We start from the raw sequence: 26,517 nt of genomic DNA, 5'->3' as shown, positions 1-26,517 counted from the left end.
AAAAATGTAATCTTCGAAAGATGTGTTAGCTTCAATTAAAATCTTAACTTTCTTAAACAATTTCAGAATTCTTTACTGCTATAGTCAACACCAGCCTTTCCGAGATTATCACTAAGAAAAGACTTTCTCCGACCTCCCTAGTTCACAGAAACTGGCTTATCAGCACTCCTACATGCTCCCACTGTTACGAAGCTGACTGCCGCCAGGTGTCATGCTAGTAGGCTTGATTCAATTAGTAACTTTAATTGAAGCTGAATGAAATTAATTATATAATTTTGAGCTGTTCAAGTTTAATTCCATTAAAATTAATTCATGAAACCGAGGCATTATGAGGCATTGCTGACTAAAAGAAAATAGGTATGAATAAACCCTCTAGACACACTTGACGCATATTTGAATCATGTCCAATATTCAAGTGCTAAGCACAGACCCTCTCAACTCCTCACAGAATAAATGGCAATGACACGTGCTCCATATACACATGGATTTATGATGATGTAACCAACTCCTGGGGGAAATGGAGTTCCTTCTACCTCGAATTCGTATTAAGAGACAGTTTATCATGCTTTTTTTTTAATGAGTGTACTTATCTGCAAACTGTAGAATAAGATGATCCCTAGTATCCTGAAGTCAAAGGGGGAAAGAAAAAGCCAACCACTCCATGCTCTTTAAATTCAAAGGGAAATAAGTCATGTGTGATTCCAACACAATCACTCAGGTGTCCAACTTTTGCCTCCTTTGAAAACTAAATGTCTTGGCTTGAAAGCTAGACTCTAGTTTGTCCTGCAATGATCTACTGCACCCAGGCCAAGGCAAGGCTCAGTAAAGGCTCCCAGTTAAAAACTTAAATTGTCTTAGGCTAATTCTTTACTTGTATAAACGAAGCTTCTGTGGTCACTTAACAGCATAAGAAAAGCCAATGTATGGACCATTTATTTGTATTTTTTTACATTTTATTTGTTTATTTTGCATTTCCTCATCTTAAAGTAATATCAGATATTAGCCTCATAAATAGTGAATATTTACACACATCCCTGAAGAAATGGAAGGAAGAGAGAAAGAGGGATTTCACTGATAGACAGTTGTAGACAATGCCCAAACAGAATCAACTTTGGCAACAGGTTTCAACCAGCTGTGTCCTTCTTCAGAGGAGTTAGGTATTAGATATTTCTCAGATGACCATTACCAATGTAGGCATGGTACAATGTTTAATAACAGATGATGGTCAACATAGGCCTGCAGCATCATATGTGCATTGGAAAGCCAAGGATTCAATTCATTGCATTCTGGATAGATGAAGATTGGTGGTTGCCATTCAGTTACCATGTGTAGGGCCTAGGGTGGGAGACCAAGTGATTTCCCTAGCATGGGACATGACGATGGACCCAACTGTACAAGTTTACACGTGCAGCCAATGGGTTCTTCTCCTCTGTGTAGTGAGTGGATTATGCTAAGTCAAGCTTCTTGGATTTGTTGATGAGGCAGAACCAAGCCGAGAACTCTTGCCTCATACAGATGCACAGACCCTAACCTTAGAGGGTCTAGTGTATGTGGCCTTGGTGAATGGAAGAGTGATGTCAAAAAAAATGTGACCAAGCAGGACAGGTAGTAAGAGCCATATCTTAGTATTCACCTCGTCAACACAGGAGTCCAAGAAATCAGAAAATGAAAGTTTACCTAATCATCTAATGAACACATACATATTCAGTTATACTTTCTTGTCAGGACAACTATGAAAGTACAAAATCTGAATGATTTATAATACTAATCAGTTCTCCCAATATAGGGGGTAAGATAAATATATTTTGGCTACCAAGAATTGAAAGTCTTTTAAAATTACCACAGGGCCAAAGGATTAGGGTGTCCTTGTAAGTGTGCCAAGCTCTCCGTTGCAGCTCCTCTACACAGCAAAGTGGAAAACAATTTGTAGATAAGCGAGGAGACCATGTCCTACAAACAAATCTCTCAGCCAGGAAGACCAACCACACTCACATGAGACAATCAAGCCCCAACAAAACAGAAGGTGGTGGAACCTGTCCAGGGTCAGTCTTCTGGCTCCAGGGCGGACAGCTGTGCGAGCAGAGCAAGGCCCTAGTCTCCTTCCTGATCCACACAGGAAAACAGAGATGTTGGGCTGCCAAGGCCATCTCACACTCAGACGGTGGAACGGGCTGCATAAGGGTAAACACTAGAACCCAAATTCCCATACACACTAAAGGATGTTCAGAGTGGAAGAAATCATAAAAATACTTCATAGGCATAGGACTTGAGTTTATTCTTAGAGAAAGTGACAAGCATGAAATATGTCAAAGAAAACTCAAAGGGGTGAAAAAATAAAGGTGATTAGTTTGAGTACATTATTGCTTCCTCCAAAATGACTAATATGATCCAATTCAGCATCAATAGTGAGAGGCAATCCTCACTAATAATCTTGACTGTTCCTGCTGAAGGCATATAGGAGATTTCAAGAAAATAGAATTTCTATTCCAGTTAAAATTCTGTTTTACCTAGCAGGTGTTATCCAAATTTCAAACTTTGATAATGTTACTTACTTATCCCAGACACCTGGGGAAATCAAGTATTGTTTCATAACAAGAAAGAAAAGTTAATAACAAGCAAAAAAAAAAAAAAAACTAAGAACATTAAATAAATTGGATAATTTACATAAAATTTATATGTGCCATATAATAGCCATTAACTCGATATGTAGTTGTTCAGTACTATTTTTTAAGAGAAAGATAAAAATGCTTTGTTTGTTGAAAGAAAAAGTTAATGAATTTTCACGATTAGAGTACTGTGGAAATTTCCTAAAGACTTTAATATATAATATTTAGTTGCTCTTCAAAACCATCAGTGATAAAATTGGGAAGAAAACAGTTCAGTTTTACATGAGAGACACATCGTGTCTCAGAGTCAGATATCCAAGTGGAAACAGGATGATAATGGAGAGCGGGCGGGGAAAGGGAACGGAGGAATCTTGTGGCCCAGCTGATTTCAGCAGAGAAAACTCACCACTCACTCAGCCCTTCTCTCAAACTCTCTGGAAGGACGCAACACGACACGGGAACATGACCTGTTCTTGGTCTGGTATGTCAGCTAGGTACTCTTGAACGTGAATGTGTCATAAGGTAATCTATATAGTTCTCTCTTTTGTAGACAAAACCAGTGAACTCAATCCCTTCTATTAGACAAATTACTTAAACTATCAAACAGGAATATTCCCACCAGTTTATACATAAACAAATGTATCATTCTAATAGCTGATGTATGTGTGTGTGTGTTATAGGTATGTGTGTACTTGAATTGTGTGTGTGTGTGTGTATGTGCTCACCTATGTGTGTGGATGGGAAGATGGGAAGCTGACAGTTTTCCTATATGATTCCTCCACTGTTTGTGTGTGTGTGTGTGTGTGTGTGTGTGTGTGTGTCTGTGTGTGTGTGTGTTTGAGACAAGTTCTCTTGCTGAGCCTAAGGCTTACTATTTTGGCTGCAGTGGATCCCAGGATGCTCCTGTGTCCACGCCGGCAGCACTCGGACAAATGTGTCCACATGCCTAGCTTTCATGTGAGTTCTGAGCATCTGAATTCGAGCCCTCACACTTGTACAGCAAACACTTTACCCACTGACCCATCTCTCCATCCCTAATAACTGAATGTTTCCAACAAACCATAGTAACAAAGCAATACACACTGTTGCTTCACAGTGACCTAGGGTTAGCAAAGTTATTGGACAAGGATGCTTGATTAAACTTTGAGACACTATAAAGTTCTGAACATACACAGCCTTCCAAGAAGTAAGGATAATGCTGCCATTTTAAATCCTAGATGTGTGCATCCTTCTCTGTCAATAAACAAGGATTACCTTTAAGATATCTAGGACAGACATAATATCCCTAATTTATACTCTGTGCTAGAGAAATATTTAGCACAGGTTTGAAATCAGTTTACCACATCAATGGGACCACTACTAATAATGTGAATCCTATAAAAAATTATTCTTTGTTAAAATTCTTCTTATCTTTAGAGTGCCATCTTTAAAATGAGAACAAAAATATACCTAGAACATAGGTTATATCACAGTAAATGAACTCATATTTAGAAAGCAGTGTCTTGTTCACAGTCAGAGCTCATACACAATAACTAGTACTATTCTTTTACATAAGCATTTTCATACTCTGCTATTAAAAATATCATTGGGAAGCTGTTGAGGTCAATAACTACTTTGTAATCACTTTCTGAAATGCCACACAAGCTACATGTCTGTGGGCTGACTAAGAAAAAGTATTGTCCTATGGGAAGTGTGGAGTTTTATCTTGTTGTCTTTCATTTTTGCTATTATTTTTGTTTACCTTTGTGGACAGTTCCAAGAGGAGGAGAATACTTTCGAGTCAAATTTATGAACAAATTTGGATGCCTGCATCTGACTTAGAAGTCTTTGGCCAGAGAGTCTGGGTTTTCCTCAGCCTTTTCTAGTATTCTGTTTAAATATATTTTTTAACGTACTATCATGTCCCCTCAAATATTGTTCTGAAATAAGCCAGGGTAAACTCACAAAGCAGTCATCAAATATGTTTTCCTGTTGTCTATGTAGTATTTGTTTACTTAGTGGATATATAAACAATGATAAAGTAAAACCTGAGTGACTGTTCAATGCACTTATATTTTTACAGAAAAGAAAATACAAATCTCTGAGCTTACATTTAGGGACGTACACAAGTTAGGCCTCGTATATGTCAATTAAGTACTAAATAATATATAACAGATACAGTTTCCAAAATATCTGTATTGTCACCTCTCTCCATCCCTATGTCCTCTATCTGTAAAACATGTCCCCTACAACGTCATTTTATTATCCATTCAAAACCCAAACAATTGTAATCTAGTTGACAACAACCTAAGAAGTCTGAGGCAAAAATCCCTAAGAAAAGTGAAAAAAATCTGTGACTACCATTTCCCAGAAGCTCAGAACAATGTGGAAATTCTGCAAATATAACCTTTAAAACCAAAAACAAAGTTAAGCCAGCTCTCAAAAAGACCCGGGGCCTGGAATTTCACTTCTTCACTGATCCAAAGGAAAACAAAACAAAAAAACAACCCTCAAGCCTAAAGACCTTTTCCAAACAACACAAATCCAACTTTGTCCATTCCTCCCAATGAATTACAATCTTTTTTTTTCCCCAAAGAGCACGTGAGATCATATAAATAACCACTGTAACACACATTTGCGGGTAAACAGGATATAGATAAAAGCCCATGACTTTATAAACAGAAAAAAGCATGTAATCACAGATATATTATGTGTTTATTGGTGGAATTGAGTGCTTAAGTCAATTCAGCTAATTTATTGTTGCCTGTATTTTGGTGAGACTTTTCAACAAGGTCTGAAATGCATTCCCTGGAAAGGAATTCACAAGTTTAAGGCCTTATTGGATTCAAAATGGAAAAAAAAAATGGAACAAAACAAAAAAAATAAACAAAGCAACTATAAATGACCCAGCTTATCTATTGAGGTGGCCAAAGGAAAATATGAATAAGCAAAATGGAAATATTTACAAAATAGATTGAATATGAACAATAAACAAAGGTATAAAATTCCTTGGTGGTTTAAAAGATGTAAAACAGATAGAGAGAGGATACTACACTATCCATGTTTCAAAAGGGGATTAGAAAGATTAGAAAGAGAAACTTGGTGAGAGAAAGAGAATGTATTATTGACATCTTAATCTCTAGTACCTTTATGCTCCGAATCTGGTGAATGTACTCTTACATCGTCTGATCCCGAGGCATGGAATTCTCAAACTTAGCAATGTTTTCTCAACCAGAAACACTCATGCTATAGCCAAACATTCAAAGGTTCGTGGAATGTAGCATTCTTGTCTTAGCATTACTCCAGAATTACTCATGACACAAACTCTGACAAAAACATCCAATACTCACCATGCCCCCAAGAATTGACAAAAGACACAGATGTTGATCGTTCAGGAGAAAAGAACCGGCTAAAGCAACTACAGTTGCCAATCACTTTTATCCAAAGACCTCCACCGTGACTAGCTAATTTCATCTCCCATATCACAAATTGATTCATTTTAGTTTGTTGTTTACAAAGTTGACAAGCAAACAAATCTACATAAATGTTTGTCCTTATCTTATGTGACTGCTGTATCTTTTAAAATGTTTCCTGTACTCTCTCCCCAGTGATAACTACCTCAATTCATTCTCTAGATTTGCATTCTAGCTGTCTTTATGGACACAGCGGTCTTACTTAATCTTACCTAGAAGACTGAATGTTGGGAAAACATTCTGTGTCACTGACTGCTGAAATCCAGACACAGTGTCCACAGTAGCTTCCTTACACTGCTGTCTATGAACACCATGTAGAACGAACTAAAATTCTGCCATCTTCCCCTGTGTCAACACGGTGGTACCCTCATCTTTAACCATGTCAAGCTCACCTTTCTTTTCTTTATTCCTCTTTTTAAAATTATTAGTGTGTAGTGCTCCTCCTACATCGTGGGCTTCCGTTGTGACATCTTTGTTCATACACATAATGTACTTTAGAATCCTTCTTTCAGTGGTCTCAGTTTTAAGCACTTTTCTGTTAGTTTGAAGTGATTTATCAGAACCAAATTCCTTTTCTGGTTCTCTGGCCAAGCAATGAACCCTTATTTGGCACTTTTACAAGAATGAAGGGCACTGGAACTCAACAATGAGCCAAAGGGGTTGTTTAATCTGTAACAGCATTTCAGAGCTCAAGACTTTGACTTTGAAGTAAATAAAAAAAGAGAAGACAGAGCAGGCCATCACAAGTTGTGGTAAGGACACAAACAAAATAATGATGTATGAATTAAAACGATATTGACTCTGACTTCTTACACTGCCGAATGATTGATAGAGATTCAATGTAAAGTCAGGAGGTAGCCTCTGCTAGTTCTCAGAAACCTAAACCAGAAGTCTCTCAAATAATCCTGTAACTCACCTTTGGGACACTCTCAGTCCCAGAGGTGCTCTCAGCCCCACTCTGGGATGCTACATTTGTTGAATTCTCCTTTAAGCCCACCAACCCACTTTTATGTAGCACCATAATCTCTATCATCTCTTTACCTTTCACCCTTTCTGCAGCTACAGGAGGACTTTGTACAGCTCCATTATCTCAGCTATCGGATAGGCCTATCATTCTTACAAAGGAAACTCAGTGACTTCCCAATCCCTCCTCTTCAATGCTTTCTGCCTATTTCCCTACCGAGGTCCGAATCTTGGGCAACGGTAGGAACAGAACCATCGGCAACTTTTATTTTCCAGTTTTCCTTGTGTCTTAAACATTAATCAGTTGCCATTTCTGCTAGTTAGGAGTTCCCACCTTCTTATAAATCTCCGTTCACTGCCCAGCCGTCCATCTGTTTCCTTCCCAAGGAGTACTTTCCTTTCAGAAAAACTCAACACAGTGTTCCTTAGATCAAGAATTACACAGAAACTGTATTTTCCGTTCTCAGATTATGCTATTTGGTTTTACACATTTTATGTGAGAATTATGTTAAACACTTGTGTGCTAAGCAAACAAACAAAATGAACTGCTGTTCACATGGCTCATTGGCCAAGAGTTCCTTTGCTATTTTCTTGTGCTTGATAAATTATCTTATTTCCTACTTAAAAGTGATATGAAACCTTTCAGAAAAAAAAACTTACTAAGGATTCTGCTTATAACTTGGGTAAAATAAAAAAGTAGGTTTATATTCATAAATGTTCTACAGGTCAGAAGCTGCTTCATCATGAAATAGTTGAGGAAAGCTATCAAGAAGGCAGAGCTGGCTCCTGACCACTCCGCCAACTGACTTCGGGTGTTTCTGACACCTGCTCTACCACAAGTTACTTCATTTTGAGTGTCAGCTCTGCACAAATTCAAACCAACCTAAACGTGTAAAGAACTAAAGCCTAAGATCTGTGTCACGCATTCTTCAACTGATGCCACCTGCAACACAAGCCCAACAAAACCAAACCCTTCTCATCACCCTTTAGAGTCTCTTCCAGTCACTACACGTTCTGAGAAGCTCCAGAATTAGTCCACAACCGCCTGAGTGACAACTGGCAGCAACTAATCTGTCACATATTCTTGTTGTAATCTTCCAGTGGTATATAAATAGGGATTGCAATTCCCTTTAGCAGACTTCACATCCTCCCTCACCAATTTGCATATGGCTATATGCCTTTTAGGTACAGTTCTATGCTCATAAGCTTTCTTAATCTTCAAGGGACCATGCATATAGCAGGTGCACAGAACACTTGGTGGGGGGGGACAGGGTCTTCCCTTTCAAATGTCAATACTAAAACGTATGTGCTAGCATAAAAGTCATTTCCAGCTCCATTCCTGAGACTACAAAAAGACTGAGCAGAAAGGCACATGTATGTGAATCATCTTTGTTCAGATCATGTGGGCGTGAATCTGAAAACAGAAGTAGACTGCAAGTAGAAACCACAAGCAAAATTAACATTTTTCGGGTTAAAATGGTAAGTTCCTGCTTACTGGCGTTTGAGTGATCGGAATTAGAATTATGAACTGGACCGCCTACTTCAGAAGCTTAAGGTTGAAGAGCTTTGCTCCTCCAGGGTATGCATGCTAAGGGGGAAAGAGTGCTGACTTTTAAATCCTTTTGGGAAGAGCTACTCTTGCTGGCAAGAGGGACAGAGCAGAAAGAGAGAGGGTGGAGAAAGAAGAAGGAAGACAGATCTAAAATACTGGTTCATATACACAACCTCTCTCTGAAATAGAAGAGCTACAACCCCTTCTTCAGTCTGCCCCAAGGGAATCACCAACATTAAAATCATCTCAAAGTCTAGAATCGGGCAGTGCACACAGTTGACTTTCAACAAAAGCAGAACACAAACACTTTGGGACAGAAACAGAAATCACCCGCTTTAGCCTCTACCTTCACACAAGAGACTATCAACGTTATCTCATGCAGTTAGATGGAATTTTTTTCCCCTGTTGTTTGTTGTTCTAAACAATTTTCCATTTTCAAATGGCCTAACTGTAGAGTAGGTTTCCTCACTTTTCCGCCACCCTTTTATTACTATGAAAATATAATACTGCTAAAATATATTACTGTTATTTGGCTTTCTTTCCATGAAATCATCTCAACCAGATCCAGGAAATAAGGTTGAAAGAAACAGGAAAAGTCCTAACACGCCCCAAAATTCCACAGCTTCCCTCGCAGCTCTGTAAAGGTCACTGGATCATATATATCAAGTCCTTGAAGCCAGACTGACCAAACAAAGCAACCCTCTCTCTGCTGGAGTCTTCACCTGCCTGTGGCAATGTTTGCTAGCTGGGAGGCTTTCCTTCCCTATCTTTCCTCCTCCTCCTCCTCCTCCTCCTCCTCCTCCTCCTCCTCCTCCTCTACCAACCTGAAATGATGACTAGTGTGTACAAAGACACTCCCCAGCCACATCTGCAGGATATTTGTCCTCTGTCCCTCTTTCTTCCATGGCTCTCTGAAACCCTGCCAATCCCCAGTCCTATGCCAATGCCACAATCCATTCTCTCTGCTTCTGTTCCCAAGCTCCCAGGATCCCTTCTGAGAAAGGCAGTCAGCCATGCTGATCCCTGTCCAGCAGAATTCATGCCACTCATTCTTAGCTAAGCCCTCTGCCTCACTGAGCAGCCCGGGGTTTGCATCAGTTTGATTCCCTCTTGAATTCGTTCCTCTTTCAACATTTCCCACAAATCTCAAATGTCTTGACTCATCCTAGCTTCCTTGCTCTTTACAAATGTTGCCATCTACTTTAGTGAGAAGAGCTGCACTTTTAATATTCTCTTTTTATCTAATTTTCTCCAGATTATAGTTGATCTTTTTCTCCCACACCATTTCAGGGGGAAACTATCCCAACTCTCTAGACCCTTTCTAGAAATTGACCTATTGTGCTCAACACAGCACAGACACCCAAATCCTGAGCTTTCTTGGCAGGAAAGTGAGAATTCTCAACCAACAGGTCTGGGAGAAGCTTTCTATGCACATCCTTTGTCCTTTACAATTGACAATTCTTACCGCTTGTAACTTCTAAATATCGCTAAATATTCAACACTTTTACCATTACATACTCCTCTTCTGTATTTTTTTTTAAGTCAATCCCAGGTACAGCCCTTCCCTCAAGATTTCATCCCCTCCCTGACTCTGGAGCCCACCATTCACCTCCACATAGGTACAAAGCCAGTTTTCAGCTACTTATTGGTGACCATGACCAATGTAAAGCATGTTACCATGCTAGTGACAGAGCAAGTCTATGGATGGCCTTAAATTCCTACCTTTGCAACAGCTTCCATATTACAAATTTCACATAAAAATGCCCATTTAATTCACCAAATCCTATGAAAACTACACTTGACTTCAAAAGAATCAACGATTAGATTAGTAAGTATCAAAGGGCCCTCAAAGATAGGCAAGGGTCATCCTATTTTTCCTGCTGTTCTTAAATATGTTTCATCAGTGTCCCCTGCGCTGGCGCTGTCCCTGATCTTCTACTGTTTTCCAGGCTACTGTAGTGACCCTCCAGATAATTGCCAAAATGACTTGATTGTTTCCATGGTCATTTTGTACTCTTTCATGAAGCCCACACAGATAATTATCTGTCTGGAGGACCCAACCTTCTGTAATCTACCCTCGCCAGTGAGTCATGCTTTCTACCGTCTCAGCAATGAGTCCTATAACCATGCTTCCTAGCCTGTGCCATATTAAATCTTTCTAAAGACTTGCCCAAACTAGAGATGATTGGTATCTTCCAATTTCTGTCATTGAACTTTCTTCATGCCTCTATTTTGGTATTTAAGTGTGTTTGTGTGTGTATGTGTGTGTGTGTGTTGTTTATATGTGTATACACATACATGTATGTAAATATATTTAACATGCTAGTAGACCGCCCAGTTCTTCTGGACTAAACAGATTTTTCCTACTGCTCAATCCAGGCAACTCGAATGCTCCAAATACTTAAATCAGTGCATAGGTTGATCAGTTTTAACTCACTCTTTCTCCTTCCTGCTTTCCTTCCTTCCTTCCCTTTCCTTCTGTACCCTTGTTATTAAAATTCTCCAGTTTGCATTCTTCAACTCATTTGATCCTTAGCCCAAGGAGGAAAAATACAGTGCTATCAAGCCTTGCCCTCATGGAGCTAATCTTATAAACTGAACATTACTCCCTTCATACTTATGAATGAGTTAGGATTTTGGCTTTCAATGTGCCTAAAAATGTCCCCACATCCCCTTTAAATCCTGACAACTCTCTATTCTCCTAATTATCTCTGTCCTTCCTTAAGCATAGATATGAGAGAAGTGTTTTAAGTCAACTTCTAATGGGTTTATTTTTATTATTTCTTACTTTTCTGTGGCTACCAGAGTTGTAATAGTATATTGTCTGGGATTTATCAAAAAAAAAAAAAGAAGAAGAAAGTTTCAATAAAATTTACTTCCAACAATCTTGGTATATTTTTTTAAGGATCTAAATATAATTTACTACTGTTTCTAGGCAAAAATATATAATCCAGGCACCAAGAGTCCAACATATAAATGAACAGGACTCATGTGAAAGATGAGCGGCATCCCTGGGTCTTGCTGCACAGTAGCATCTCCAAGAAGCTATGAAAGGATGCAGGGCAAGAATCTCTACTGAGGCGGCGAAGGGAATGTCGGAATCCTATTCTCTGTGGCATGCCTTCGATTTTCCCCTCTTATCTCTTTTACACTTGTCTAAGACATACTTTATTTTAGAATATATGGTTTCTAAGCTCAGATTGAATTGAAATATAAAAAAAAAATTGGAGGGACATCAGTAGAGAGTTTTCATGGGCTAATAAAACTTAAAGTTAGAGTTGTTTTTACACCGTTTTGAAGAGTCTCTGTTGCACTTTGACTCCCTTCTACTCCTCCCAGCATAAAAAGAAAGGACTATTTGCTACTTAAAAGTCAATAAAATGGGTATTTTTGTGGATAAAGGCTCTAAATTAAAAAACCTTAGACAGAATCAAGTACCACCCGGACCTTGTGAAGATGCAGATTCTCTAATTTTTCTACCTAGAGAATCTTACTATGCATCTTAGTAAGAATAAATTCCTGTTGATGCGCAAGAAATAAGGACAGGAGGTTCTTCTGTCTAAGCAGTATTGAGTTTTTTGGGCCAGGCTCTTTATTAGTTTGGGACTGTGCTATCTTATGCCCTAGAGGATGCTGAGCAATATCCCTGCCCCTCTGCTCACCAAATGTTGGTAACATACCCTGCCATGCTGGGACCACCTAACATGTCTCCAGATGTAGTCAAAAAATCTTCCTGGGGCCAAAATCATCTCCCGTTTAGAACCAATGACAGAAGCTGTCCAAAGATGATAAATTTTGAGAAATGCCATCGTTAGAAGAGATAAAACAGCATGAAAAACGTAAAGAAATTTAGATCTGTAAGGCTTACGTTATATAAATTGAAACAAACAGGCTTCCCCAAAAGGAAATCTGATTAGCTCTATAAACTCCTGACAACTCAGCTAAGCCTCTAAGTCAGAGCTCCTAGTAAGCAGTTTCAACTTGAAGAGCCTCTCCCTCGCTTCTATTTTAGATTAGTTTTAATTAACTTCACTGGCATTTTGCATCCTGCTATGAAAAGTCCGCCTAATAGTCTCAGAGGACTCTCCCTAGAGACAAGTACATTAAATCACACATTATCACATTAAAGTATATACCAGCGCTGAGTCCAACAGTGTACGTCTTGGCAAGTGCACTGGGGTGGGGGTTGGGATGGAAACGGGCTCCAGTGATTCACACTATCCAAAGCCTATTAACGTCAGTGCATCTCCCCATGTGACAAGGTGGTATTGATTGACTACTGTAACCACATTTATCCCCATGGCATACATTTTACAATGTGTGCTCCACCTGACTTCTTGTTTGTCGCTCTATGTGGGGCAATCGCTGCATTGAGCAAGCCCCTGACATTCTTTGGGAGTCCTTTCCCTCATCTAAAAACATAACCAATTGGAATAAATCTAAAGATTCCGCTATGTATAAATCACAAACTTGTGAATGTAGCACTTAATGAAAAGGCTCTTTCAATTGCAGAACTGCGTGATAGCAGAAAGAGCATTCAGATGATTAATCCAAAAGAAAAGGAAATGGCAAGGAGAGGAATCATATCTACAAGCCCATTTTCTTTTGAGAACTAGTGTGGCCCAAATGGCCTTTCACCTCTCAAGGTATTTCTACAGGAATTTTGCACGAGAACAAACTCAATATTTCAGAAGTTGGCTATAAACAGGAAAATCATTTTAAAACACGGTTACTTTGTTTGCAAAAGCAGAGAGAACAAATCAGAAGCCCAGAGATCATATCCAACCTCCAGGTGTGATTCGTTCTTTGCCACAGGGAGGGGGGAAAACCCACTCAATTAGTTACTATAAAATGATGAAACAATATGCATATGCATCTAGATTTCCAGTAGCCCTTAAGACATCAGAAGACATGAATCCACATGATAGAACTAAGTCGTGCTATCTCCTGGCCCACTTCCTTTCCTGGACTCTGAATCCCAGATACCTTGCCTGCCACTTTCCTGGTCCCCATTTACAGCTCGTAGCATGCAAGCACCTTACTCTGTAACACCACTGTAGATATTAGGACTATAATATCTATAATGCTCCCAAAGCAATAGAATAGATCACAGAAACACAACAGAAAGGTAAATTTTCTGGGCTGTCCTCTCTGTAAAGAAAACCTTCCCAACTCAATGTTGAAAAAGCAGTAGACTATTCTGCTACATTTCCCAACACCACCTTAAAGGTTATAAAACCTATCCCAGAATTTGATTAGGAGGTTCAAACTAGATTTTTAAAAATCCCTAAAATTATTTCCAATTTTTAAGAATTACAACTTGGGTTCACCTAGTGAATAGTTCATCACAACATACTAAGAGTGGTCTTTACAAATATTAAGTGCACATACAATAAGTATGTTTAACTCTTCGGAAGATATGGCTCACATTCCTTTTTTTATTCTTTTACAAAATATCTTCCGTAAATGTCCCTAAAGTGTTATATTTTCCTCACTAAATTTGGCATGCAGAGTTTTAAAACTAAACTTTGATTAACTGAACACCCATGTCCTACTCCACTCAGACACTATGTTTTGTTTTCTTAGAGAGGACAACAAAAACACAGTGATGGAGTAAGAAGGTATTTGAGGAAGGTGGCGTCCAGTTACTTGAGGACATTGATTTTCTACAGAGAGATATGCATGTTGGATACAGCCAGCATTTAACCTGGGGCCCTATTAGAAGACTTACTTCCTGTGCTCAGATCACCTGACACCAAGCAGCTTTGTACTGCACAGGTACACTAGGTTTCATGGCAAGTTTTTCCAGGAGATTTTAAACATTCCTGCCATTAACACTGAATTTTGTGCACATTGACTATTTCCAAATCAAATCATCTTAACGGGAGTGTTTTCTGCTGATTTTTGGCATAAGCGTTGTTTTGCAGCAGTGATTGATTGATTGGTTGATTGATTGATTGATTAAAAGGGGGAGTATAAAGAGCCTATCCACGGGTGGCTATGACTGTGGCAGGCATGGCTAAGGACAGGGAAATGACAATGTTGACAATACCGTGTGTGTAAGACGGGCTGCTTCTGAGAAAACGTGTGTTTATCAGTCTGGTTCTGTGCTTTTCTACAGCTAATCACTTGGATTCTTTCTGTTTAGGAAAAGAAATGAGTCACTCTCCTAAAACAAAATGATAAACATAACATTTCAATTTCAGCATGGACGTTTTCTGCTTTTATCTACTCTGGTTAGAACAGCAACTTCTTTTCCATTTTTTTTTCTGCATTAAAAAAAAAAGAGAAAAACTTAAGGCAGTATATATATTGGGGTACTGGGAGACAAGATTTTAGACATGCTTAAAATCTAAAATTTTGGAGACCTGGAAAGTTATCTGGTGTCTGCCAACCAGAACTCTCCTCATTTGAATTGTCCTTACTGAAAAGGGGTCAGAGAAATGTTAACAGTCTGGTTCTGTCACCAAAGAGCACCTGAAGTCTATTACCTTTAAAGAATTTTAAAATGTGGTTATGGAAGCTTCCCAGAAGCAAAAAATGTTGTTTTCCCTTTGGAAAAACTCAAAAGAGTTAATTCATTCTTGGAACATGTTTATTTCAAAACAAAAGTTATTGAAAACATATGCAGGAGCCATTCCAAAAGAAACTGGTCTCAGAAACCTGGATGCTCATCCTGGGGGGTCAGAGTATCCCCAAAGATCCAGAAAGATGAAGAGAACCCACCTTTGCTCAGAGCAGAGACAGCCCTGCATGAGAAAAGAATGGAAGAACTTAAGAGAACCAGACAAGGGTTGGAGACCTCACACCCCTCCTGAGCCTCAGGCCAAGAACTGTTTAGGCAGAAGGTAAAAGCTATCTAGTCATCCTGTTTCTCGCAAGGAAGGGGCAGTAGAGGGACCAAGGACCCCGCCCTCCTATCCGGTTGTTGATCTGGGGCAAGGATCCTCCAGCAGACTTGTTTAAGTAACACCAAGTGTGCAAAAGTTCACAACTATGAAGTTGGAGCCCAGTCTTCGCAGTCCCCCACCCCCTTAACCCCAACCATAAGTGTGCCAGCACGTCCCAGAAACTCGCAACTCGCTAGCACTCGTTACTCACCGTGGGCCGGGGAGCTCAGCCGGCCTCCGCCCGCCTCGGCCGGGCACAGCTGCCCCGCGGGCCCGAGAGCAAGGGCTTCACCCGCGCCGGACATGGGCCACGCTCCGAGCCCGCGCCGTCCCTGCGGGGTGCACCGACCCCGGCGGCTTAGGTGCTGGGTGCAGGAAACGGCCTGCCTCTGGCGGGAAAAGCAAAGAGGACAGCGGGATCAACTGTTTTTAGAGCGCTGCACGCCACCGCGCCGGGGCCATTCCCTCCCCCTCCGCGTCCCTCCTCCAACTCCACCCCGGGGAAGTTAGGATTTGAAAGCAGCCTAGGGGGACGCTGCGAGCGGGATGCGCGCGCTGGGAGGGGACGCGCAGGAACCCCGGCGGCAGAGAGACCTAAGGGACCTCCACTTACCTCGGCATCCCCCCACCCAACGCGAGCTGTTCAAAGTCCCTTCCTCCCGCCGCCGGTCGTCAGAGAGGCTCCGGCTGCGGCCCCATCACGTCCCGGCAGCCCGACCAAGTCCCGCCGCCCCCGGGAGTGGTGGCGATGGTGGCAGCCGCCCGCGCTGACTCTGCACACTCTGTCCTGTCCCTCCGGGCAGCCCCTCTCCGGGAAGGACTTTAGGATCCACTTGTGTCTCGTTCACCCTCGCGCTGCCACTCCTACACTCTTCAAACACTTCTCTCTCTGTGGCTCCCTTTCATCATATCCGGATTGGGGTGGCCTTGAACTCTTGGCAGGCAGCCCCGAGGCTGGGGGCGGCGCGACCTAGGTTTGGCCCTGCACTCCCTTCCAGAGGGAGCTGTCTGGGTCAGGAGGCCAGAACTGGACAGGCCAGATGCAGGCTCCACAGCCCAGGCCCAGCCTTTCTGGGAAAGTCCCCCCAAAAACCACTTTCAATTCTGCCTTCCAAAGGACTATTAAATCTTGAAGAATGCCCCGGGAAAACTTTTGAAAACAGTGATGGGTGTGTGTGTGTGTGTGTGTGTGTGTGTGCGCGCGCGCGCGCGCGCGCGCGCACGCGCGTGTGTGTGTGTACATAACGTATATATGATCACACACACTCTGACTTCCTGGTACCATGAAAACATGTATTTAAAACCTTGTTCCTGGGTCCCAAGTACTCATTTAATCTCTTCATCTTTGCCTTTTTTTTTTTTAACTTCTGTCAGGATTCCTGATCTGGTTAAACCAGTTGCTGAGCACTGAAACCGCCCAGGTGTGCAAGGTTAGCATTCTGGAGAGCATCTGTCCTACTACAGGGCTGAGTGCTTCCCTGACCCTGTGACATCTGGGAGAAGTTATACTGTGGTCAGAAGTAAAAAGCTCATCAGTTGTGGCTTTCTAAATGTATTGTTCTGATTAGCCGACTCTAAAGGGCCAAGAGCAAGTGTACCTGGTTGTAAAGTACTTTTATATATCTGGCTGATGTTTGTTCCCTGTTTGAGTGAAATGCAGAAGTCAGTTAAGTACACACACCATCTGTGGAAGGACTGTCTAGTATGTGAGGAGTCAGACACGTTATCAAAACTAAAGAAAGAGTGGATTTGCCTTCTCACTAGTCATTACTAATAATACATCAGGAAAGTGAGCATTCAAGGTCTTTTCGACTCTATTTCTTACCTCCAAAGAAGCAGTGTGCTCAAACTTGATTTCATCTGCTCTGAGAAATCAACCTTCAAAGGTTCTGAAGAAAGGTATTTGGATTCCATGGAAAATGACATTTTACTCGATGACCTATAGCTAATAGATAGCCCCCCCTTTTTAAATTAAATTTGTAGATTCACAGATTGCATTGTAAAAGGTGCCTTAACTCTCTTAAGAATGTGTCAAGAGTCTCGACTGTACAGAACCTGCTTCTTGGGACCAGGTCAATTGTGGGAAAGGCTTCTAAGCATTAAAAAACACACACGGGGAAACTCAGGTTCTACAAAGCACACACAGCCTTTACTTATAAGAGTTAGTGAGAAAGTTCTGGAAAGTTCTTCTTTATCCCCTTACTGTTTATCTCCTCGTTCAGTTTGTTCATTCTGTCACAAGCATATGAAGAGTCTGGATATGGAGGAATTACAGCTTTCTTCTAAAAAGTCGTAGTGATTTTTTTTTCCTTCTTTGGTTGAGCAAGTTTGTGTGCCAAGATGCCCTTGCTGAGGTGCGGGGGTGGCCTCTGTCCGCCAGTCCTTACCTTTCACCTTGTTTGAACAGGACATCCCACTCCCACCCCCCAACTCCCCCCACCCACCACCCTACCCCCACATTATTCCTAGCTGCTCACACCAGGATAGCCAACTCCTGAATTTCCAGCTATTTACAAGTCTCTAACACCCATCCTCCTGTAGGAACGCCAGAATTATAGTCTCAACTTCCAGTTCTCCCAACTCAGCTTCCCAGGCTTGCACACAAGCCATCCTCCCACAGAGCCATCTCCCCCACCAAATATTTGTTCATCAGATTGCACGCCATATTTCATTTTTACACCTGGCATACAATACCTAACTTCTCTGATAAGATGAGCATAAGAAATCTTGATCTTCTTTCACTATGGTAAGTGTGCTGGAGAGCCAGCCAAGGTTCCCAAAATGGGTGGAGTTCTGCAGGAGTGAGGGGTGGAGAGTGAGGGCAGGGAGGGGCCTGAGGATAAAGGAGAGAGACCTCTGAGGATCTTACTTAGTGTTACAGATCATTTGGGCAAATGCCTTCTATGAGTATCTTCAATGAAACAGCTCTTTGACTGATTTTAGGTTGGGTGAATACTTCTGGGCAGGGGTGAACCAAGGGTATATATGGACCTTGGAGAGTGATAAGGAGCTTTTCTGGTAAGTAAAAATCATTGGCTAGAGTTTTAAAGTTCTGTGAATACCTCATTTGCATGGAGAGGCATTCCTGGAATCCCAGGTACTTGCTGGGTGGGTTCTTATTGGGAAAAGAGCAAAAGGAAAACAGGAAATTGAACTTGTAGATCTGCCAAGGACTACTGGAACCAGGTAGAGCACAAGGGGATTCAGGCTTCCCAGACAAGGTCAGAGAAGGGGAAGCGCTGGTAAAGGGAGTCCGCCATTTTGTGCTGAGCTCAAAGAAGCTATCTGGTCATAGTAGACTGTGGCCTTAATCAGCAGGGTTTCACCATATTCCACTACTTCTTGAATTAAATATAAGCATCTTACTCTGGTGGGGGAAGAACTAAAATTCAAATAAAAAAAAATATTAGGAACCAAGCCGAAGACCGTGTCACCAAGTTGGTCAAAAGCTGCATCTTGCTGACTTGGAGACTGTCAGTCAAACACTCTGCAGTGGTTGCCTCATAATGGGGAGAATAATGAGTTTCTCTATGAGGACTCAATAAGGTTATATCCCTATAGCAGTTGGAAAAGTGCCAGGTGTGTGAGAAATTCTCCACATTATTAACTATTGCTCTCCTAAGAGAGTAGAGTCATGAGTAGCAGAAAGAAAGGTGAGGGAGGGAGTGGGGGAGGGGCATCCAGATAGGAGGAGTAACTTTATAATGCTGTAGATCACACTATATCAAATCAGGTCGACAACAATTACTTATAGATGTGAAAGAGCAGACAGAGAGGATCTCCCAAGGTAAAGGGATGAAAATGTACAACTACTATGCATTAAATAAAAATTAACACTTTTAATATTAATGCACCTCTCTGGCACTGTGGAAGCATTTTTCCCTAATAAAAAAATAACAACAAGCGGGAGATATTTCCACCAGTGAAATGAGTCAATCCGAGGCAGATTAGAGTAGACTAAACACAGGTTTATTGGGAAGCTGTTTTCAGGCGAGTTAACTGGGCCCAAGGACTGAGGCTAGGGGAGCTGTCATGGGAAGGGAAAGAGAGGGAAGGGAGAAGAGAAAGAGAGAAAGAGCAAAAGAGAGAGAACGGAATGAGAAGAAGGGGGCAAGCTCAAAATGTGTGGATTGTATAGAAAAGAGCCTCTGGGGAAAGGGCAGCCCAACTCCTAGGCTGGAAAGTTCATGGTCGGGGGCGGGGTACACCAGGTAGGGACTGAGGGATGCTGGGAGAACCTCTAGTCCAGATCTGCTTTGCTAGAGAAAATATGCATCTCACCCCTTGCCCAGGAGCCTCAAACTAAACAGCTCCGTCAGGTCCACATCAAAACAATGGGTAACGGCTCAGCTGGTGAGTTCGATCACTAGAACACATGTTCAAAGGACACGCATGGGGGCATGCTCTTGTAATCCCAGTGCTGTGGAGGCAGGCTTTTGCTATGTACTGGACAGACAGACAACACAGCTGAATTACAGGAGACCCTGACCAATGAAAAAACCCTATCTCAAAATCTCTCTGTGTGTGTGTGTGTGTGTGTGTGTGTGTGTGTGTGTGTGTGTGTGTGTTGGGGTGGGAGGAGGGGGAGGGTTGGAGCCTCTGGTCTCTGTTTTTCATATACATACACACTCTAAGTAATGATGTCATGTACTTTACAGCAAATTACAGAAAAAAAAAAAAAAAAAAACTCACACTAGCCTAGCCGGGGTTCAAGCTCAGTTTTGTAAACTGGGATCTTCTCTCCTCAGAACCTTGGCTTATTTAGGGTTTTACTACTGTGAACAAACACCATGACCAAGGCAAGTCTTATAAAGGATGTAATTGGAGCCGGCTTACAGGTTCAGAGGTTCAGTCCATTATCATGAAGGCAGAAACGTGGCAGCATCCATGGTGCATGAGAAGCTGACAGTTCTACATCTAGTAGAATCCAGGCAGCTAGGATAAGGGTCTTAAAGCCCAAGCCCACAGTGACATACCTACTCCAACAGGGCCACACCTTCTAATCATGCCACTCCCTGGGCCAAGCCTATAGAAACCTGGTGTCTGAACTGGAGTGAGATGTGCATTCCTGGGACGATGTCCCTAGGATTCCATCTCCCTCTTCTTGCTGCATTTGCTTATTCTGACTACTGAGCTTGGCTCTTGCTGAGCCATCCCATACCTACATTTCATTCTTTCATTCTGTGTCATGGGGTGTTTATGTTTCCCTTACAATTCATATGTTGAAATCCTAATTTCCAGTGTGACAGTATTATCAGAAGCAATTAGGTCATGACATTTGTGCCCTTATAGAAAGACATAGCAGCTTGTTTTGTCAAGACAATAACTAATCACCTTCTCAAGTCACCCCACCCTCCACCCTATGATCCAATGCCTTGATGATTAGCATTCAGTAAAAGAAACTGGGAATAGCACACGCATTCAGACGAGAGCACGGGCTTGCACTATGTAAATTATGATCTTATGACATTTCTGTGTTTGGGGGTCTAGCAGTGTGTGCATTCACATGTTCAAAGAGCATTGTGGAGGTCAGAGGACCTGTTCCACCATGTGGGGCTGTGGAGGGAAATTCAGGTGTCAAAACTTGGTGGCAAGGTCTTTTAGCTTCTGAGCCCTCTCCCCGGCCCTAGAGTGTTTGAAAACCTACCCTGGTGTGCTGTCTAAAATAGTTTGGAAGCACTGGGATGCTCAATTAGGAGATCAGAAGTGATGCAGGGGATAAGAATGGGGCCAAAGAATCAGAGGTAAAGATGTGAAGACTAGAGAATTCAAAGGTTTCTGTGTCTAAGAGAAGGGGGAGGAGCACACCATCTAGAGAGATGAAACCTTATCCAGACAAGAGACTTAGTTAGCGACTCGAATAACATGGGGTCTACAAAGCACTGAGTGGGAACTATGCAGGGGCTGCTGGGTATGCATCTGCAATGCCAGCACACTGCTGGTGTTGGTGCTTTACTAGCTGGGCAGTTACAAGGGTGCCCGAGGTTAGTTTGCAGACTCATACCAGAGGGCCTACGTAGATGTGCTTTCAATTCAAACGTGTCCCTGTTGGTTTATTGGTTTGTTTCTCCACCCCTACGCCCACCACTTATTGGCAGGCTTAGAAAATCACAAGTAGCTAGGCACCCCTGGTATTACTATACCACCTGCTGTTCTAAATATCTCAGGTTGATACTACGCCTGAGTTTTTCATTTTGTACTTCACAGTAATTTGAATGGGTAGAAGCATTCTGTGGAGGTCAGCCTTCTGGTAGAATTGAATGCTTCAATCCTAGATCAAAGCCCTTTGCCCTAAACTTCCCAGTGTTCTCTGTAACCATTCCTCCTGAGTGATACAAACATCTAATGATAGATGTGGAAAGGTGTTCTTGAGTTAGGACAATGGCACTATAAAGCATCCTATGGGCTACTTAATCCTCACCATTTATTCATTACATGTGTACGAGGCATTTCTCTACGCCTTGGTTATTTGTGAGACTCTGGAAATAAGTTTGATGTTTAAAAATCAGTTCTTCCACAGAGTGTACTCTGCCCACCTCATATCAAAGTTATGCAACTCACATAGATATCTAAACCAGAGTTCAGTAGCTTGGGTATTTTCCTTGCATATGCATTCCAGGGGAGTGCAATATGAACAGAATGACCTTAAAATATGTGTGTACGCTTGTTTTTACATGATCATATATTGAGTATTATAGAGCACAAGATGTGCAAACTTCTATAATCACTTGTGTATGATTTATGAATTAAGGCTCAATGAGGGTTTATATTCCAATATTTCATTAGTTGCTTTTAAAACCAAGTGACTTTGAGCAGCTGAGATGACTTAGTAATGTTGCCACACAGCCATATTGACCTGAATTCAATCTCTACAACCAGAAGAGAAGTGACTGCTGTAAGCCGTCTTTTAGTGTGCACGCATGGTGTGGCATGTGTGTGGTCCCCCTTTCTTTTAAATAATAATGATGACTATTGTTATTATATATTTGTTTTCAGAATAAGTGACTTAAATGTTTTAAGTCCCTTCAGGAACATTCAATGAGTTATCACCAGATGGTACAAATATGTTTTTTTTTTTCCTAGAAAATGTATGTATCAGGTTTATGTAAATCCATGACTTAAGAAATCTCCAAACCTAAGGATGTAGAAACTAGAAATTAATACCCACAATCCTTTTCACAACTAGCCACATACATTCAAGTTCTGGTTCTTCTTCTTTTCTGAGGGCAGACCAACCAAACAAACTTTATTATCTATTGTTTTCACTCTCAATATTTTGGAAGAGGAAAATTTAGGATGTGGGACTTTAAGGAGGGAGTAGCTAAGGGAGTTATTAGGTCAGTGAAATGACAGCCAGAGGAATGGCATTGGACAGACAGGGAAGACACAGGAAAATAGACATGTCAGAACAATGCCTTAGTGAATTCAGCATCGTGGAGGCAGGGTTCCTAATGGGGACCAGAGTCATTAAGGAAGGAGTCGCTGATGGAGTGTTCTATTCCATTGTTCAGGAAAACAGGACATTATTTTTATATCTGAGGGGAAAAATTCATTGGAACAAAACAAAAGTTAAAATTAAAAACTAAAGTATTGTTACTGACAGTTGTAAATTCCACACAATGACACATGCACACACAGACGCACATACACACACACACACTAAGACAGAGTGGCATTTTTAAGCAGAAAAAAAAATGGTTTTTTCCAGATTTTAAAAGATCCAAATCACAGATGTTGACCATTCTTTCTTTTCCCAGGTAGAGAAATAGAAGATGTATACTTCCTTCATTTAGCAACCCCATGGCAGTGCAAATGTGTACAGAAAATCCTTTTTTATATTTCCTGGAACTTCTAGGCAAAGGAGAGGCAGGGGAAGACAACAGAGTAGGAAAGTAAAGACTTGCCATTAAGGTAACACAGAAAGTCACAGAAAGCGCCATCTAAATGCTCAGGCGTGGGTGGGGGGTCTCGGAGGCTCTGTCTTAGAGGAAAAGGTGCCAAGCCAACGCTTCTGATGAGTAAAATATGACTGTCAAAGAGGTCAGGGAATTCCAGTTATAAGAGAAAACTGCCCAAAAGCACAGACAGCAGAAAGCACCAGAGAAGCTAAATGACTTTGCAAAGGCGTTTAGATACCAGAACTAGTACTAGAGGCCCCGTTTCTCTCCACACAGTCTCCCTCCAGTTCTCCTAGAACATGCATAAATGAACCCATGATTTCCACACAACAGTGAAGCAAACACTCACCTGATGTTATAATTTGGAGTTTCAAAGACTTTGTTGTTGTTTTTGTGAATAGGTGGGCAGAGACTGCAGAAGACAAAATCTTCTGTAGTTAGCGAGCCTGACTTGTCTAAGGAGCTACACAGTCTCTTTCCGCTGACTACCTTTTCGGGACTGGAACACAGGCTTTCACAGTCTCTTCTTGCTTTACTTGCCTACTTGTGTTCTACAGAAAGAGATAGGAAGCATGTGGTGGCCCTTGTCACATAAGGAGAGCATGCCTGAAGATCAAACGAAAATGGGATTAATGGATGCAATGAAGAGTAAACAGATCTTTGATTCATATACAGAAAGTGAGCCAGAGCTTCAGGAAGGAGACTGGTGTGGCCGAGAAGTCCGGAAAATGGCAGCTGGACAGCTGGCCTTCTGAGGCTGCTCTGGTAACCTTAGCATGATATTCATGGTCACATATTGCAAATGACAGAGGAGATGGAACTTAAGAGTAAAGAGAACATATGTTATATCTGACATTTAAATTAGTAAATTTTCCCAAAATTCTAAATTAAAAAAAACAAACAGTAAACAAAATGTATAAGAGTGTAACTAAACTATATAGCTCACCTCCTCCAGACACTGGTGTTGCTCAAGACTACACGTGTAGAACATGAAATCTCCCAGGACTCATAGGTTGAATGCTTGGACTCAAGTACAATGTTCAGAGGTAGGACTATGAAAAAAAAGAGTGGATCAAAAGGGAGGTAAGTGATCAGTGAGATACTCAGTTGATAGATGTTCAATTCAGCGGCTCTCTTAGAATGAAGTAGAAACTAGAAAAGGAAGCATAGTTGAAGGAAGAAGATCCTTAGAGACATTCGTTAAGCTTTGACTCTATGATGATATGAATGAGAATAGTCCACTTTTTCACGTATTTGAATACTTGGTCCCCAATTCATGACAATTTGTAAAGGATTTGGAGATGTGAAAGAGGTATGTCATTGGGGGAGTGGTTGAAGATTTCCAAAGATTTGTGTGATTTCCAGTGTTCTCTCTCTCTCTGTCTGTCTCTCTGTCTCTCTCCCTCTCTCCTCTCTCTCTCTCTCTCTCTCTCTCTCTCTCTCTCTCTCTCTCTCTCTCTCTCTCTCTCTCTCTCTCTCTCTCTGACTCATGCTTGTGAATCAAGATGTGAACTCTCCACTGTTCCTTTCTGTTTGTCACTCTAGAGGCAGTGGGACCTCGGAGAATGGAGCCCATAAATGTGGTGGACTAAAGTCACGTGCAACAGCCAACTTTATTCAGAGTATCAGACAATTTATACTCAGAGGGTTAGGAGAGTCACATAAGTAAAGTATACAATCACCAGAGCAAGCTACACTTGGCAGGCAAGCCACACATGACAAAATCTGTTTTTCTATAAAGACATATAAAGAAATAACAATAGCAAGGTGTCATGAATAATCTGAACTAAACTCAGTCTTATCAACTTTTTGAGGAGCCCAAAAGCATAATCCAAGAACAATTCCATGGTTTTTGGGGAAACTGAAGTCACAAGACCTGTTTGTTTTCTCAATGTTTTCTTACTGTCACAAGCACTCAGAATTCTTCGCATAGGACTTCCTTCTTGGATCATATTCTGACACCTTCCCTCTACCATCATGGACTCTAACCTTAGCTAAATTAAATACTTTCTGTTAAATATTGCCCAGGTCATGGTGTTTCATTTCAGTAATAAAGAAGTAACATAAAAAAGCCCATTCTCCTTGCTGCCTGCCCACAATGAGGTGAACAGTGTTGCTTTTCCATACTTTCTCCCCCGTGAGGTACTACGTCACGGCTCAAGCTTAGGAAGTCAGACAATATTGGCTTGAAGCCTCAGAATGGGAAGCCCTGAGCCAAATCCTTTTAACATTGTTTGCTCCAGCATTTTATCACAACAGGAGAGAATTGATTGCCACAGAGGCTTACCCGATGTTCTCCATTCTAAACTCTGAGCAAATCTGTGCCAAGCTTTACATAGAATGAATTTGACTGCTCACATTCATTGCAGGTATGATCTTTACTCCAGGAGACACAATTCTACCCCTGTGCCCACTGCCCCTCCAAAATGATTTGGGTTCACAATGGGACCTGTAAATCTATTTACTTCAGTGTTAATATTAACACTACTAGTAGTAACAATCACAACAAGAAAATTTCTTCAGTTTCAGACAATGAGATATACTTATGAGAAAAAAAAAGATACTGTAAAGGTATATGGGAGAAGGTACCTTATACACATCCCAACAATTACCAGAGAGATCATCATAACATTTTTGTTTCTCTTAGATCAGCAAAATCATACCATTATAATTGAACTATACAATCTGTGAAAAGGCATAATTCCCCTTATCCAAGCTATGAAGAACATTGTAGCCAGCTGAATGGCAACCCTTTAAAAGATAGTCAGCCTCTTAGTAGCTAGAAGTTGTGCATATCACCTTATTTAGTAAGAGTCCTTGCAAGTGTAACTAAGTTGCATATGTTGAGATGTGGAGAACACCCAGTATTATCCATGTTATGCCGGAGAACTTTATGTTAATCTGATATAAGGTAGAGTCATACAAGAGCAGGAGACCTCAATTCAGAAAATAGCTTCATATGACTGGCCTGTAAGGAAAAATTCTTAATTAGTGATGAATGTAGGAGGACCTAACCCATTGTGGGCAGTGCATCCCTTGCTTGTCCTGAATGCTATAAGAAGGTAGTCCAATCATGTCACACAGAACAAGCCTGTAAGCAGCATCCCTCCATGCCCTTTGCATGAGTTCGTGCCTCTGTGTTCCTGCCCTGTTCTA

General features: G+C 41.3%; 1 protein-coding gene across 1 annotated transcript in view; it reads right to left on the bottom strand.

Moving 5' to 3' along the window:
* Positions 1-16,474, bottom strand: part of Mdfic (MyoD family inhibitor domain containing) — an 81,299-nt gene extending 64,825 nt beyond the window's left edge. The window contains exons 1-2 of the mRNA XM_052173257.1: positions 16,077-16,474; positions 15,675-15,852 (exon numbers count right to left, since the gene is read on the bottom strand). Coding sequence (XP_052029217.1) covers positions 15,675-15,768 — 94 coding nt within the window. The 5' untranslated portion in view covers positions 15,769-15,852; positions 16,077-16,474. The remainder of the gene's footprint in view (positions 1-15,674; positions 15,853-16,076) is intronic.
* Between the last annotated feature and the right edge of the window lie 10,043 nt (positions 16,475-26,517).

Source organism: Apodemus sylvaticus, chromosome 2 (genome assembly GCF_947179515.1).
Source record: "Apodemus sylvaticus chromosome 2, mApoSyl1.1, whole genome shotgun sequence".
In the NCBI taxonomy this organism is placed as follows: domain Eukaryota; kingdom Metazoa; phylum Chordata; class Mammalia; order Rodentia; family Muridae; genus Apodemus; species Apodemus sylvaticus.
The sequence above is the reverse complement of the archived record's forward strand: the minus strand, read 5'-3'. Positions and strand labels throughout refer to the sequence as shown.